Source organism: Neltuma alba, unplaced genomic scaffold (genome assembly GCF_004799145.2).
Source record: "Neltuma alba isolate B1F8T4 unplaced genomic scaffold, ASM479914v2 tig00012116_pilon, whole genome shotgun sequence".
In the NCBI taxonomy this organism is placed as follows: Eukaryota; Viridiplantae; Streptophyta; class Magnoliopsida; order Fabales; family Fabaceae; genus Neltuma; species Neltuma alba.
The window spans coordinates 906,564-922,814 of NW_021636668.1; the positions used below are offsets into that span (position 1 = coordinate 906,564).

General features: G+C 35.1%; 4 protein-coding genes across 7 annotated transcripts; 3 read left to right on the top strand and 1 right to left on the bottom strand.

The window, feature by feature from the left end:
- Positions 1-383: 383 nt before the first annotated feature.
- LOC114722817 (uncharacterized) lies at positions 384-2,804 on the bottom strand. The gene is made up of 4 exons (XM_028908921.1): positions 2,420-2,804; positions 1,773-1,913; positions 1,065-1,142; positions 384-941 (listed from the first exon to the last, which is right to left on the bottom strand). The coding sequence occupies exons 1-4, from the start codon at positions 2,783-2,785 to the stop codon at positions 714-716; spliced, it is 813 nt and encodes a 270-aa protein (XP_028764754.1). The 5' UTR covers positions 2,786-2,804; the 3' UTR covers positions 384-713.
- A 739-nt stretch (positions 2,805-3,543) lies between these two features.
- On the top strand, positions 3,544-5,071 carry LOC114722818 (uncharacterized). Of its 2 annotated transcripts, XM_028908922.1 has the most exons (5): positions 3,544-3,998; positions 4,156-4,296; positions 4,492-4,539; positions 4,664-4,717; positions 4,861-5,071. In XM_028908922.1, exons 1-5 carry the CDS (start codon positions 3,573-3,575, stop codon positions 4,969-4,971), a joined length of 780 nt encoding a protein of 259 aa, XP_028764755.1. In that variant the 5' UTR covers positions 3,544-3,572; the 3' UTR covers positions 4,972-5,071. The 2 variants fall into 2 exon arrangements, with proteins under 2 accessions (XP_028764755.1, XP_028764756.1); XM_028908923.1 differs by lacking the exon at positions 4,861-5,071 and having other exon boundaries at positions 4,630-4,709.
- Positions 5,072-9,546: 4,475 nt separating this feature from the next.
- On the top strand, positions 9,547-14,788 carry LOC114722816 (uncharacterized). 3 transcript variants are annotated; one of them, XM_028908919.1, is made up of 5 exons: positions 9,547-10,072; positions 10,205-10,339; positions 10,544-10,588; positions 10,688-10,789; positions 14,339-14,788. In XM_028908919.1, the coding sequence occupies exons 1-5, from the start codon at positions 9,611-9,613 to the stop codon at positions 14,507-14,509; spliced, it is 915 nt and encodes a 304-aa protein (XP_028764752.1). In that variant the 5' UTR covers positions 9,547-9,610; the 3' UTR covers positions 14,510-14,788. The 3 variants fall into 3 exon arrangements, with proteins under 3 accessions (XP_028764752.1, XP_028764753.1, XP_028764751.1); XM_028908920.1 differs by lacking the exon at positions 10,688-10,789 and adding an exon at positions 14,141-14,221; XM_028908918.1 differs by lacking the exon at positions 14,339-14,788 and adding an exon at positions 11,173-11,555.
- On the top strand, positions 13,189-13,843 carry LOC114722819 (uncharacterized). Its single transcript, XM_028908924.1, has 2 exons — positions 13,189-13,520; positions 13,657-13,843. Exons 1-2 carry the CDS (start codon positions 13,323-13,325, stop codon positions 13,834-13,836), a joined length of 378 nt encoding a protein of 125 aa, XP_028764757.1. The 5' UTR covers positions 13,189-13,322; the 3' UTR covers positions 13,837-13,843.
- Positions 14,789-16,251: the final 1,463 nt, after the last annotated feature.

The window sequence follows — 16,251 nt, forward strand, 5'->3', positions numbered from 1 at the left end:
GACATATAGCATAGTAAATTACGTGACGTGACAGAATGGAATGAACGACGCAGCATGAGGATACTGTGTAAAAAAAAATTGAATGTTACCATTTCCTTTTCTTTTTTTCTCATGGTTCGTCTGTTTCTTTTCATTTGTCACTCATAAAGAGATTTTTATTCTGCTTAACATATGTCATTTTAAAATTTCAAGGTAATGTCAATCATTATTTTCAATTATTTTATTGTGTTCATTAATAATCAGAAGTCTAGTCTAATTGGGAGGTCAGGCAAAAGAAAAATCTAGTTGGGAGGGGTCTACTCTCAGAGTACAATATTTTGAAAAAATTAATCTTTATTGTTAGCGGATTACTAAAATAAATTAAGAGCACATCGAGAAACATAATTTCAACGTAACATTGTAGTTTTAATAAAATATAGTAACATCCATTGACCATTGAAATAAAAAAGGATTATAACATCATTAATCACCCATTGCGGATCACACAAAGTCACAAATGGATGATTATAATACAGCTGCTCAGGACAGGAAAAGATGGAGGGACACATTATGGAACAAACTTGTCTCCTCAGAAGTTATATAGAGATATAACATTCCTCTTTAGCAGGGGCGTTACTTCAAACAATGAGAGAAGAGGTAATGCCTTCTTCTTCTTCTTCTTCATCACACAACATTCTGCTCACACATGAAAAAACTCACAGCAATCATATCTCTCATATGCGGGATTTCTTTTTCGAATCAGTCTCTTCAATGCCAGTTTTAAGTTTCATCACCCTGTTCTTGAATGTCTGGAAATCGGTAATGTTGTCGATCGCCTCACCCAAAGAAGAAGAAGACGATGATGGGGGCTTTCTAAGATGGAACAGTTCTCTGATTTCATTGAACTCTTCCCAACATTCCTCAGCTTTTTGGTCGTCTCCCAGCATTATGTATATAATGGCCTGTCAAAATGTTCAAATGCGTCCCAGATTTAATTCTGAGTAAGTCCGAGTTCAACAGGTAAGAAGAAATGAAAATGTAAAGAACAGAAGAGAAGACCTCGTTAGTAGAGGAGTTGTGCGTACCTTGTACAGTGGACGACGAGCGTCTGAAATTTCTTCATGCTTCAAGCAATCACGTTTCAGGGCTTCTTTATATTTCCCCTGCATATCTCAGATGAGCAGTTTTCTATTCCTTTCATTAATAGTTCTACATAAAGATGCTCATCGTTGTCAATGTTGATTATGATTTGAAACTATTTAAGCATATTAAGTGGGAAGATAACAGAAGAGAAGGAAGGGAAGAGAATAAATATTTCAATTAACTTCTCAAAATTGTCCCCTTTATAGGGAGGTCCAGGGAACTGTTGAAACATCATTTATATTCTTTTTTTTTCCTCCATCATTTCAAATAATCTTAAGCAAAAGAAAATGATAGCATATTCAAATCTGACAAATAAGAAAATTAAAAGATTTAAAGTTCAAAAAATTCGTATAAATGACCATCTTTTTAGAGATATTATAAATGAAGCTGGACTATTGATTTTTAGGGTTGGGCATGTTGAAACTCATCCCATTTATAGAGAAACTATTATTCATACAAATTATTTAACGAAGAAAGTTCATAGGATGGAAAAAAATTTTGTATCCTTGATCAATCATCACCTTTCAAGAGGTAGAGGATGATGAAAAATAATTAGGTAAGTTCTTGTCTTTTATATGCAATTTTTTATAATAATAATAATAATAAGATTCGTGTGGATAAATTAGAGAAAGATGGAAAGAAATTTATACCTCATAAATAAGCAATTCAACAAGAAGCATGCCAATCTCGTAGGCTTCATGGGGATTCTCAGAATGGGCCTTTTCAGCCTTTTTGAGTTGCTCCACTGCGGCGGCTACTCTTCCACTCTTTTCCACCTTTCCCACAGTGCTCTGCCAAACAAGTATTTAGAAACTTTTTTTTCCTCTTTTTCCCCCTATTCGCCGACATTTAGAGAAACTTCTTTCATAATAAACATATACTCCTATACACACACACTACTTCTTATTAAAACCTTATTTAATTTTTATTTTAATCTTAAGTATAAAACTCCAATCGATTTTGTCTCTCATATTTATATATATTTTAAAAAATAGTCATTCTAACAATATTAATTTTAGTCAATACACTTGATTAGCAAGAATATTTTAGAAAAGACAACACCTATTTGTTATAAATAATTAACTTAACTTCTTTTCTTAATCTCCTCAAATTAATCAATTAGCTGTTATAATGAGGACTGGGGGTGGTATATATACATGTATATAGAGAGAGAACTGTCCCCTCGCTCGGGGAAACTGTTATTTTTGCAAAGGGAAATTTGTCATTTACTATTGATATTTTTTTTTTCAGGGTCAAATTTCAAACATTAAAATTTGTAAGACAATGTCGAACCTACCTGCAGCTTCTTCAATTCAAGATGCTCCTTAGCAAGCAATCCCTCCATTACAGAATCTGTTCTGTCAAATTTAGCTGAGCTTGGTTCAGCTTCATGATCGTCAAACAATCTCTTCAGTGCTATATCACCACCGTATAACTCTCTAAAGGTCTTGGACCTTGTATCAAGAGTCCGAGGCTTTCTCTTTGACTTCAGAAGCTTCACACAGATCCACACAAAACAAAAGCCACCAAGGATGACCAAGGGTACTGCAATTTTGGCGGTTTCCCCATACTTAGAAACTAAAGACAGAGCATAAGTTGACACGTTTCCGCAGTGACTGAGAAAACGAGAAGAAATGGGAAAGTTTTCTATCAGTTGGTTCATTCTGGTGGTTTTCTAATTTTCCCTCTTCACTTGTCGTATCAGCAGAAGACCAATTTAAATGCATGCCCCTCCCCCACATAAGCTATCAAGCTCGAATAACATGAAGCATTTTGATTATTCTATACTTGGCAAATGGGTAAAGCAAAATTATATTCACAAGAAGAATAATCCACTTTTGCTGTGAGAAATCTCAGACTTCAAGCAAAGATTTATGCTCGCTAATAAGTGAAGGCTGACAAAAGCAACTAAAGCTTTGATAACCCATCATGAACGTGTATCATACCGTCGCTGTCATAAGCAGAAAGTATCTCTCACTGGACAAACTGAAGATGAAGTATTTTCCACATATTTACTTTTCAAGTCCTTTGATTAAATTATAACATGCAGAAGAACTACCCTACTGGGATGTAAAAGAAAAGGCATCATACATTGCATCTTTTTTTTCTTTTCCTCTTTTTTGTGGTGGTTATCATATACTGCATCTTGAGTAATTTGAAGGCAGGGAGCTAAGAATAACTTTTGTCCTTGTACACAAGGCATCGATGCCCGTCATGTGAAAAAATTTGTATCACAGTAAAATTCAGAAGAAGTATCTCTTGTGAGCCTTTCAAAGCATTGATTCTGGGTAGAAAGCAACGAACTGATATCTTATACCTTGCTTCATGGCAGCAAAGTCTCCCATGCAAATTTATCATCATATCAGAGTCTGGCTTATAAATAGAACAGGAGGATGCTTAAGCACTATTGCATGCAAATAAATCTGGGTCCTTTGTAGCTATCCCATAAGATGAACTCTCTAATTCACCTCAGCCAAAATCCTCTGAGTGTGGCTCCAGAGCGCCTCTCCTCTGCAAGCAGAGTTCATGTCAGCTTAAGCCATGGCTCTCTCAGTGTTTCCCAGTGGTGCAAACAAAGCCCCTTGGTTTCACGTCCATTATACGTGAAGTGCTCGCTCGACAGATGTTCAGAGGGGACGAAGATGAAAGAGGAGAATGGGAAGAAGAACAACATATTGAGAGGAGTGGGAAGAGCTTCTCTAGTGCTGGCTTGTGTTCTTGGGGCCTTCACTCTCAGTGGCATTAAGATGAACCCCAAGCCCAATATAGCCTATGCCGCTTGGTATCAAGATCGAAGCCGAAGTTCTGTAGGCAGCCCGAAGAAGAGCTTTTTGAAAACAGATCGTCCTGACGTCAATGAGATTGAAGGCCTCAAGGTTCACAACCTTCTACCATATCAATCAAATTACTACTAGATTTCTTTGAATGAGAATGAAAAAAAACAAAAGCCCACGGAGGCCAGTGCGGCATTTAAGCGAACAGAGAGAGACCAAGGTAAGAATGTAACTGATATATAATTGTTTGTGGATGTAGTTGTACGCAATGGCTCTATCAATGAACGAGGATTATGAAGACGTAGCGGTAAAAATGTTGAGCGATGAATGTGAAGGGTTTAAGGATAGCGAGATGTCAGGTGCACTCACGGTCGCGCTCATTGAATTGCTTTTGTATCAGGTACTCCTCTTCTCTGCCTCCACCCGCATCTTCTGAAATGGGAATGGACAAAGATTCTTTCTGTTTTTTAACATCGGATTAAGGAAATTGAGATATCATGCATATCAGTGTGAATATATATATATATATATATAAGTGACATTGTTTTAATTTTTAATACTGAGAGCTCGCTTGAACGCTTACTGGCTTGTACAGAAGAAATATGCAGACGCGAAGCAAAAGATTGAGGAGCTGCTAGCCGATGTAAGTGCACTAATTTCGCCTTATTAACGCAAGTGGTTGTTATTTCCTCAATCTGTTTATGTAATAAAATTATATTATTCCTTTTATCAGCATCATTATTATTAATGTGAATGACACCCACCAGATTAAGCGGAAAGGCGGTTCCGATGTGCCAAAGGAAAAACTTTATCTCCTCAAGGTTTGTCACATTTCGTCTCATTAAAAATGTCCCCCAACTTTAAAATTTCGTAATTTAAAAATAATAAAATTATATTTATGTTATATATATATATATATATATATATATTATGCAATGAAGTAGTAACGGTTGTGAGTGGACAGGCTATTGCAGAATCCAATATGAAAGGTGACCAGGCAGAGGCAGAGGCGAATAAATCCTGGGAACTTTACCTGAAAAAGTTGAGCTCATCTCCTTATGCGGTCAAAAGATAAAAAGTCCCCTGCCAATTTTCGGGAACACTGATCTTCGATGCACCTAAAATCCAAAACAGCATCATATTTCTGCTTTTTGCAATCTGATTTATTCATATGATTAATAAGTGTTTGTTTGTCAAAACAAAAAATAAAGAGGAAGGGTGAGATTGAGACATTAGCTTCACACTTCATCAATACATGACATGGAATTCAGATCTTCTTAATTTTTGATCGTGCTTGAATTCCCAACTTTCATTTTTAATATCCAACATATTATGAGCAAATATCTTCGCAGTTGTTTGTACTTCATAAATTCAAGAATTTCGCTATACGAACTAATGTGGTATGATCATTGGCTCTGGCAAATTTTGTGTACTCCCAACATGCATGGTCTTGTTTGGGTCATAAATGATGTTCATCAAGTTTGCTCCAATGTCACTATTCTGCGTGTGCTGGGTATACTATCATGTGCTTTCACGAATGCCGGTTTTAGTCAGATATTAAATATAAAAACACTGGATCAAATTAATTCTGGGAATTAATTTTTTTAGCCCAAAAAAAAAAATCCTTTTGCCGAAGAAATTCAAGAGATCAGAATGTTTGTGCTGGAGAACCCGGATGTTGTTGAACTTCAATACTCTTAAATGGACATTGTGAGAATTGCATATGAACTTGCAAAGACAACCGAATGACGATCTCTTACTTTAGGAGGAATAATGGTTTTTTGAAATAAAATTCAATATATATGTAAGCCTCTATATTATGCTTTCTTTAAAGGCCTATTTCTGTCCATTGTATTCGAAAGAAGAAGAATAAAAAAGTCAAATTTTCATGTCCTGATTGAGCTGACTCAAATAAAAAAAGAGGTTTTAAGTCTTAACACAAATGAAACTACTGGAAGCTTTATTATAATCCAATTTCCATTGCCCAGGTTGATGCTAGTGTTTGCTGTAATTCTTCAAGGGAAGTCCTCATAAGAGATTAAGAGCTTTATTTTAGAACCTATCCAACATGGTCTGATGCAGTGGGAGCTCTCTCTCTCTCTCTACACGTGTATATGCACTATAATCTTGACGTCAATAGAAGATATGAAGGCCATAACCCGTTACGTTATTCATCAGACGCTACCAGCAGTGAGTTATTTTAAGACTTCATAGCATTCGTACCATGAACATGGGCCCATCTAACTATGTATATTAATAACGATAACGGGGTGTTTGGTTATGGTTTGGGAGAAAAATCACCCAAACACCATTAAAAAAAAAAACCAAAAGCATGGTTTTCTCTAGAAACCATGGTTTTGGCAGAAACAAAAAATTTTTGCTTTTGGGAGAAAAAGGAAGAGTGTGAGAGCTTATAGGATATGTGCTTTATTGTTTTTTTTTCCCAGACGGATATACCCTTTCCAATTATTCATCTCTTTCTCATTGTTTCAGACGCAGTACAAGGGAGAACCTGAGAGTAGATCTCAATAATAATATGACTTTAACACCCATCAATTATTTTTTATAAACATATTTAATCTTATATCTTATATATATACACATATTAATTATTTATTAATTATATTATCTTATGTGTTATTAATTATGTTGATAAAAAATATATTATGAACAATTTTATTCCTTCAAATGAAAATATATCATAAAATCTATCTTTTATGTAATTATCATATTAACTTATGTCTTTTTTAGTAATTTGTATATATAAAAAGTGCTTCTGATAACAACTATCCAAACATTCTCACTTCTCAGAATTACTTTTTCACTAAATCTATTCTTCACAAAATCTATTCTCCCCAAAATCTATTCTTCAAAAGCTATTCTCCAAACCATGGTTTGATTTTATCCAAACACCCCTAAATAATTTGCTGATGGCACGTAGCAATATAAGCAATAAATTAAAATACCATATATTCCTTCCCAAAAAAAAAAGAGTCAAACTTACTGCAGATTTTTCAAATGAAGATGATCACCATCAAGTCTTTGAGACTTGTAAGGTCCTCACTTGAACTTCACAAGCTCCAAATATATCGACAGACACCCAAAAGCAGCAAATTTAAGGACGACCAAGGGTACGGCAATTTTGGCAGCTTCTCCATATTTAGAAACTAGAGAAGTAGTACTTCTAGATATTGACTTTCAAGTCCTTTAATCAAAGCATAACATGCAGAACATAAGTACCAAGTTGTGTGGTAAAAGAAATTAAAACATATGATTTTTTATTTTTTTTATTTTTGCCAACAGAAAACGTATGATATATATACACAATACTTCTGATAGTTATGCTGCCCCTAATGGTAAGTCTAATGCACACAATAATATTTCAATAAAAATAATATTTATTTATTATAAATAATTCAATTATTTTTTTAATATTTATAAATTAGTTGTTTAATTTTTATATTAAATATAAGAGGTAATATATTATATTTTTGTTGCGGAATTTGAAAGCAGACAGGCAAAGCAAATTATTTCACTACGAGAATCCTCCGCTTTCCCTGTGAGAAGTCTCCGACTCTAAGCAAAGATATATGCGCAGTAATAAGCGAAGGCTGACAAGACAGAAGAAAAGCAACTAAAGCTAATCCGATCATTTTTGGTCAACGAGTAACACGTACCATCCTTGCGGTAACCTCGCCAGAGAGCTCTTTTATGAAAAAGTGCGATAAAAATGATGAAAATAATACTTAAATTTGAAAATTTTTATTTGGTTATTTGAGTAATGAAAATTTTCATTTGAACACACATGATTAAATTAGGATTTTGAAATTTATTGAAAAGACCAAATTATCTTTTAAACTTTTTTTTTAAAAATCATCAAGCATCCTTACTGGCCGATCGCCAGAGCTCTGGCGCTAGCAGCCACTGTCAAGGTCAGACGGGCTGCTGATTGCTTGAGCTCTAGTGGCCAGTTGACGATTGCCTAAGCTCTCGTGGCTGGCCGACGACTAGTCATCGGAGCTCCCTCTGGTAACCAACAACTTTTTTTTTTTAGATTTTTATAATGCTAGTAACGCAATTAACAAGTTCTTTAATGCTATTAGCAAGTTCAATATACCAGTTAACAATGAGTTTTTTAAGAAATTCAAAAATTGATATTTTTATAACATTAGTAATGTGGTTAACAAGGTTTTTAATACTATTAACAGGTTCAGTATATTAGTTAATAATAGGTTTTTTAGAAAATTCAAAAAGTTGTAGTTTTACAACTTCAATAATACAGTTAACATATCATATAACAATATTAACAACTCTTATAGCGCCATTAACAACTCTAATAACAAATTATGTAATGATATTAATAACTCTTATCATCATAGTGATTGCCTAATAAATGAAAAAAATTTTGTTGCGTAATTTTTATGGGGAGCTAATATTAAAAAAAATCAACCTTCATAGAAAATTTTGTTAATGTCACTATAAGAGTTATTAATATCATTACATGATTTATTAACCACATTATTGAAGTTGTAAAAATTAACCGCATTACTAAATTGTAAAAATGCCAATTTTTTAATTTTTTAAAAAATTTGTTGTTAACTATTATATTAATAGTACTCCTCCGGTCCTTATTATAAGACCCAATTTGACTTTTTATTTGGTCCTAATTATAAGACCCAATCCATTTTGTCTCTTATATTTATACATTTTTTTCCAAGATAATCCTTCTAATAATGATAGTTTTAACCAATATACTTAATTAGCAAAGATATTTTAGGAATGACAACACTTATTTATTATAAATAACCAACTTAACTTACTTCCTTAATCTCCTCAAATAAGTCAATTGGGTCTTATAATTAGGACCAGAGGAGTATTAAAGAACTTGTTAACCACGTTACTAAAGTTGTAAAAATCCCAAAAATATAGTTGCCAATCATCAGAGCTCCACTAACTTAATAGAAATTTTCATTATTCAAGTGACTAAATAAGGATTTTCAAATTTAAGTACTCCTCCGGTCCTTAATATAGGACCCAATTATTAAGTTGGTTTTGATCCTAAATATAAGACCCATTTCTCATATTTATCAATGTTCTCTAAATTACCCCTATGGATACTCCCTCAACCATAATCAAATAGAAGAGGGATGGGGTATTAAGAAAGATGATTATGGTGTTTTAGGAAAAATGTGTCACTTTTCTTATAATTAACCAACTTACCTAAGTTTCTTAATTTAATCAAATTAGTTAAATGGGTCTTATATTAAGAACCGGAGGAGTATCATTTTTTCATCATTTATATATTTACTTCTCAAGTCCTTTAATTAAATTATAACATGCAGAAGAACAAGAACTATACTGTGCTGAGTCGTAAAAGGAAAAATGCATTTCATAGATTGCTTTTTTATTGAGGAATTTGAAGGCAAACAGCTCAGAATGACTTTTGCCCTTGTGCACAACGCATTTGATGCGGTGCGAGTGGAAAAGTGTGAGCCACAGGAGAAATCCTAGCAAGTACCTTGGAAGCCTTTCAAAGCATTGATTCTGGGCAGAAAGCAATGAAGTAATATCTTATGCCTTGCTTCATTCCAGAAAAACCTTTCAGGCAAAGTTTGTAGCATAGCAAAATCCGAGTTATAAATGGAATGGAAGGACCATATTAAACATTACTGGATACAAACAAGTCCTTTTGTCTTTTGTAGTCTTCCCTTGAGATGAACTCAGCAATCCACCTATACCAAAGCCCTCTGCCTGTGGCTCCAGGGCGTCACTCCTCTGCGAGCAAAGCTCATGCCAGATTAAGCCATGGCTCTCTTAGTGTTTCCCAGGGTTCCGATCGAAGAAGCTACTTGGTTTCAAGTCCATTACATATGAACTCTAGGCTCCACGGATTCTCAGAGTGGTCCCAGCTGATGAACGAGGAGATCGGGAAAAAGAACAATATAGTGAGAGGAGAGAGAGGAGCTTCTCCAGCGATGGCTTGTGTTCTTGGGGCCTTCAGTCTCCATGGTAAGATGAACCACAAGCCCATCTTAGCCTGTGCTGGTCAGCGTTCAGACGCAACCGAAGGTTCTCCTGTGGCGGGTCACTTGAAGGAACTGATGCTGATGACGACCCCACCAAAGGATCGGTTCTTTGAAGAGGAGCCAGACGAAAATCAGATTGAAGCCCTCAAGGTTCACAACTTTCTACCATATAAATCAATTATTGTCAGAGGTCAATGCAGCATTTAAACAAACGGATAGAGGTCAGCAAAGTAAGAAACAAACGTGCAAGAATATAATTTGTGTGGTACTGTGTTTGTGTAGTTGTACACAATGGCCCTATCAAAGGATAAACCAAAGCTTGCGGCAGATATACTGCGTAAAGAACAGGCACAATGGGCGAGCGGAGAAGCCGGTGATCCATTGTTAATGGCGCTCGTTGAATTGCTCTTGTATCAGGTACTCTCCTCTCCTTTGTCACTTCACTTCAGGCCTTTTGCTTGAACCTTGAAGAACTGTTGGGAACAGGGTTTACCAATTGAATTTGGGCATCAAATCTTTTATATTGAATTTTACTAATTAATGGAATTTCCAATTGTCGTCGCTAATTTGTAGAGTGACTCGCTTAATCAGCTTATAACTTTTTTTTTCCCCCCGGCACAGGAGGATTATGACGAAGCGAGTAAAAAAATTAAAGATCTGAGAGAGGTAGGGGGATGATAATTTTGGCCATAATAATTTGTTTGCATGAAATAATTGGTGAGTCACCCATGTTTTGTATGGAATATGAATATGGATGATGGGCAGGCAGTGAAAGAGGATACGCAGCCAGAAGGCCCAGAAGACCCAGAAGACCCATTTGCTTCGACGCCTACCAGTACCAAGTGGAAGAAATTTTATCTTCTCAAGGCCTGTATTCTCGTCAATTCCTTTATTCCAATTAATTAATATACTCCTCCGATCCTTATTATAAGACTCAATTTGACTTTTTATTTGGTCCTAATTATAAGACCCAATCCATTTTGTCTCTTATATTTATACATTTTTTTTCAAGATAATCCTTCTAATAATGATAGTTTTAGCCAGTATACTTAATTAGCAAGGATATTTTAGGAATGACAACACTTATCTATTATAAATAACCAACTTAACTTACTTCCTTAATCTCCTCAAATAAGTCAATTGGGTCTTATAATTAGGACCGGAGGAGTATATATATACATCAGTGTGTGTGATGTAAAATTCATGAGAAATTCTGATCAAAATTTTGATCCATTATTGGCACAACACAGGCTGTTGTAGATTCTGTAAACGAGGCACGCCAAAAAGCAGAAGAGAAAGATGCTGCTGCTGGGATGGCAAAAGCAGCACTGTGGCTCATTTACTGTGAAAAACTCGCGGCGTCACGTGAGGCGCCTAAGCCGGAAGAAGGCGGCTTCCCCACGCCAGGAGGAAAATCCAAGAGACCTTAATTCCTCTCCATACACATAAATTAAAGCATCACCATGGGATGATTGAGCTTTGAGCACTTGAGAATTAAATTATTTAAAATAATAAAATATCATTATTATCATGATCTATCCCAAGGAAACAAAGGTACACTATTGTCACTTTCTGGCTATCACATGTATTTTCTCTCTCTATTTATGGAGCCATTTTTTTTAATTAAAATTTGTATATGCTTCTGTTTCAATTTGATTTAGCTTGTATTTATTATAAATTAGGTTAATTATAACTCGTTTGGTCCAGTCCAACATGATTGCTTCTCCCTTAGTAGGAGGATGACTTACACTCTGTGACTGTGATCCTGATTCCAAGAGTTTTCATCAAAAGCCATTAATGTATAATCACTCTGACCCATAACACGGGACAATTCTAACACGTGTATCATGCACTTAGGGATTTTTTTATTTTTTTACTTTTGGGAAATCTCATTAAAAAAATTGACCTTTTAAAAAAAAACTAACAAAGGGATAAATATTGGAGGATATTTCTTAAAATTACGAGATGCCTTGGATATTTGGGCTAATCCTGCATTCCTAGGCAGTGCAAGCCGCAAGGAATGCCTTTAGGCCCACGTCCACACATGATGATTTTAATATACTTTTTCATCACACATTCATATACTGCTTTTTTAATATTAATAATTAAAAACTAGACCGCCATTGTATCCAACCAAAAAGAAAAAAGAAAAAAAGAAAAGAAACCGGACCGCCATTAAACCAGCCATTCGTCGCTTGATGCTTGAACCACTCAAAGTAATATATTCCCATTGCGTACGGAATTGTTTAAATAATAAAGATTAAAAAACTAATGTCAAAATCTATATGACAAATTGACTTCAACTAAAAACAAAAATTACTAACATGTTTTTAATCACGTTTCCAGAGTTTTTTTTTTCCTCCCTTTTATAACAATGTGTGTAAGATGAAAAATTTGATTATGGGTTTGTTTTGTATAGCGATAGAATTTACTAAATAATTTAAAAGGGTTTTATTCGAATTACATGAATAAATAAATATGAGGATTCACTTGTGATCCCAAACGAAAGGAAGCAAGCGTAACACTCCCGTGAACACAAAACATCCGCTCTCATGGTCGCCTCTTCCAACGTCACTCTAGAATAAGTACTTTTATTTTCTTCCCTGTATTAATAAAAAAACTTCACCTTCTTCTTATCGTTGTTCCATGTTTTTCTGTAAATGTCTGGTTTCTTTTTCTGTTTTATGAGACTTTGTATATATTTTTATTATATTTTGATAATTATAAAAAAAGAAAATTAAGGCAGGTACTAAGAAAGAGACAACATGGCAACAAGTATCTTTCTTCATGCTCACGTGAATTCAAGATTTTAAGGTATGATATTGATGAGGATTTTTTTTGCCTCAATTGGATTACTTTATTTTTTTTCGACTTTTGGAGGGATGCTTGGATCCCAAACCTACTTGATTCCCAAATTCCTAGTGATCTAACCCCAGATCCTATAGGAAATAGGAGGGTGGAGAGTGCAATAGAAGAAGGGTGTTGGAACCTTAAAGAAATCTTTCTTCCTAATCATGTTAAGCAAAAGATTGGCTCCTTAGTATTCCAATTTCTGGTGTAAAGGACAAGGTGAATTGGTTAGGTAGCTCCAATGGTATCTATTTGGTTAAGCTAGAATATAAGTGGCTGAAGCAAAAGGAGATGCATGCTGCTGCATCTGGTCCTAGCTCTTTTAGGGTGTCTCCTAAAGAAATTTGGAAAGTCATTTGGGAGTTAAAGGTCCAACCAAAGATTAAACACTTTCTCTGAAAAGTCTATAATAACGCCTTACCTTCTATGGAAGCACTTTTTAAGAGAAAATGTGCTTCAGCTCCTGTTTGCCTACGATGCTGTGGGGGTGTGGAGTCTATTGAGCATTTACTTCTGCTGTGTGAGAGGAGAGAGAGGAGCTTCTCCAGCGATGGCTTGTGTTCTTGGGGCCTTCAGTCTCCATGGTAAGATGAAACACAAGCCCATCTTAGCCCGTGCTGGTCGGTATTCAAACCCAACCGGAGGTTCTGTGGCGGGTCACTTGAAGGAACTGATGATGATGACGACCCCACCAAAAGATCCGTTCTTTGAAAATGAGCCAGACGACAATAAGATTGAGGCCCTCGAGGTTCACAACTTTCTACCATATAAACCAATTATTGTTAGAGGTCAATGCAGCATTTAAACAAACGGATAGAGGTCAGCAAAGTAAGAAACAAACATATGCGCAAGAATATAATTTGTGTGGTACTGTGTTCGTGTAGTTGTACACAATGGCCCTATCAAAGGATAATCCAAAGCATGCGGCAGATATACCGCGTAACGAACAGGCAAAATGGGCGGGCGGAGAAGCCCCTGGTAAATTGTTAATGGCGCTCGTTGAATTGCTCTTGTATCAGGTACTCTCCTCTCCTCTGTCACTTCACTTCAGGCCTTGTGCTTGAACCTTGAAGAACTGTTGGGAACAGGGTTTACTAATTGAATTTGGGCATCAAATCTTTTATCTTGAATTTTACTAATTAATGGAATTTCCAATTGTCGTCGCTAATTTGTAGAGTGACTCGCCTAATCAGCTTATAACTTCTTTTTTTTTGTGGGGTACAGGAGGATTATGACGAAGCCTGTAAAAATATTAAAGATCTGAGAGAGGTAGGGGGATGATAATTTTGACCATAATAATTTGTTTGCATGAAATAATTGGTGAGTCACCCATGTTTTGAATGAAATATGAATATGGATGATGGCCAGATAGTGAAAAAGCATAATGAGCAAGCACCACCCACATCGGCTGCCATGCCTTTCAAGTGGAGAAAATTTTATCTTCTCAAGGCCTGTATTCTCATCAATTCCTTTATTCCAATTAATTAATATATAAATCAGTGTGTGTGATGTAAAATTCATGAGAATTTCTGATCAAAATTTTGATCCGTTATTGGCACAACACAGGCTATTGTAGAATCTGTAAACGAGGCACGCCGAAAAGCACAAGAAGAAGAAGAAGATGAAGATGGTGATGATGATAATGATACTGGGAAGGCAAAAGAAGCACTGTGGCTCATTTATTGCAGAAAACTTGGGTCACCTGGGCTCCCTGGGCCAACAGGAATCCATATGTGACCTTAATTCCTCTCCATACAGACAAGTTAAAGCATCATCATGGGATGATTAAGCCCTTGAGAATTAAATTATTTAAAATAATAAAATATAATTATTATCATGTTTTATCCCAAAGAAACAAAGATGTACTGTTGTCACTTTCCGGCTATCACATGTATTTCTCTCTCTATTTATGGAGCCATTTTTTTAAATTAAAATTTGTATATGCTTCTGTTTCAATTTGATTTAGCTTGTATTTATTATAAATTAGTTTATTTATAACTTGTTTGGTCCAGTCCAACATGATTGCGTGTCCCTCAGTATGAGGATGACTTGTACTCTGTGACTGTCATTCTGATTCCAATAGTTTTTCATCAAAAAGCAATTAATGTATAATCACTCTGACCCATATCACGGGACAATTCTAACACGTGCATCATGAATCTTAAGGATTTTTTTTTTTTTGCAAATCTCATAAAAAAAATTTACCTTTTTAAAAAAAATAACAAAGGGATAAATATGGGAGGATATTTCTTAAAATTACGAGTTGCCTTGGATATTTGGACTAATCCTGTATTCCCAGGCAGTGCAAGCTGCAAGATATGCCTTTTAGCCAATGTTTTAAAAGCCGGACCGGAAGTCGAACCGGAAAGATCAACGGGTCATGGTTCAATCGGTCAAATCGGTCGGACCGTTTGGTCAGACCGGTGATGCAATAATTAATTTAAAACAATATTATATACATATAATTAGTATATATGAAAAATATCAAATTATTAAATAATTTAGAAATGCATTTAAATAATCTAAAATTATAATGAAATCATTGAAAATGGACTAAAACCTTATATATTTAAATTTATGTATGTTTAAAATATTTAATGATATTACAAATTATCAATTCATTCAAATCAAAATATTTTTTTAAACGATAGACCAAATATCAAAACAAAAAGACTAGCGACTTACGATTTTAACACCACAATATATGAAATTTTCAATGAAATAATACTCTATGGTTATAAATAGTCTAAAAATATATTAAGATATTTAAGGGGATCAATTTTTTTATTTTTCTTCTTTTTTTTTAAATTTTTAGTATTTTTTCAGTCAGGCTAAAAAACCGTCCGGTTTTCTGAAAACCGTTCCAGTTCCCGGTCCAACTCCGGTTTCCGGCTTAATAACGGCTCAACTCCGGTCCAATCCGGTTCAACTATATGAACGGTTTTTTGGTCCAAACCGAGCCGTTAACGAGTCCGGGTCACGGTTCAACCGGTTCGACCGTCCGGTCTGGTCCGGTTCTTAAAACATTGCTTTTAGCCCACGTCCACCCAGAAGCTTGGGCCAACCAGTCTCAGCACGCATGATGATTTTTTTTTTTTGGGGCGAAAGCACACATGATGATTTTAATATCCTTTTTCATCACACTTTTTAAATATTAGTAATTAAAAACTAGACCGCCATTGCATCCAACACAAAAAAAAAAAGAAAAAGAAAAAAAGAAACTAGACCGCCATGAAACCAGCCATTCGCCGCTTGATGCATGAACCGCTCAACGTAAATATATTCCCATTGCGTACGGAATTGTTTAAATAATAAAGATTAAAAAACTAATAACAACATCTACATGACAAATTGATTTCAAGCAAAAACAAAAATTACTGACATGTTTTTAGTCACGTTTCCAGAGGTTTTTTTTCCTCCATGTCATAACAACGTGTGTAAGATGAAAAATTTGCTTATGGGTTTATTTTGTATAGCGA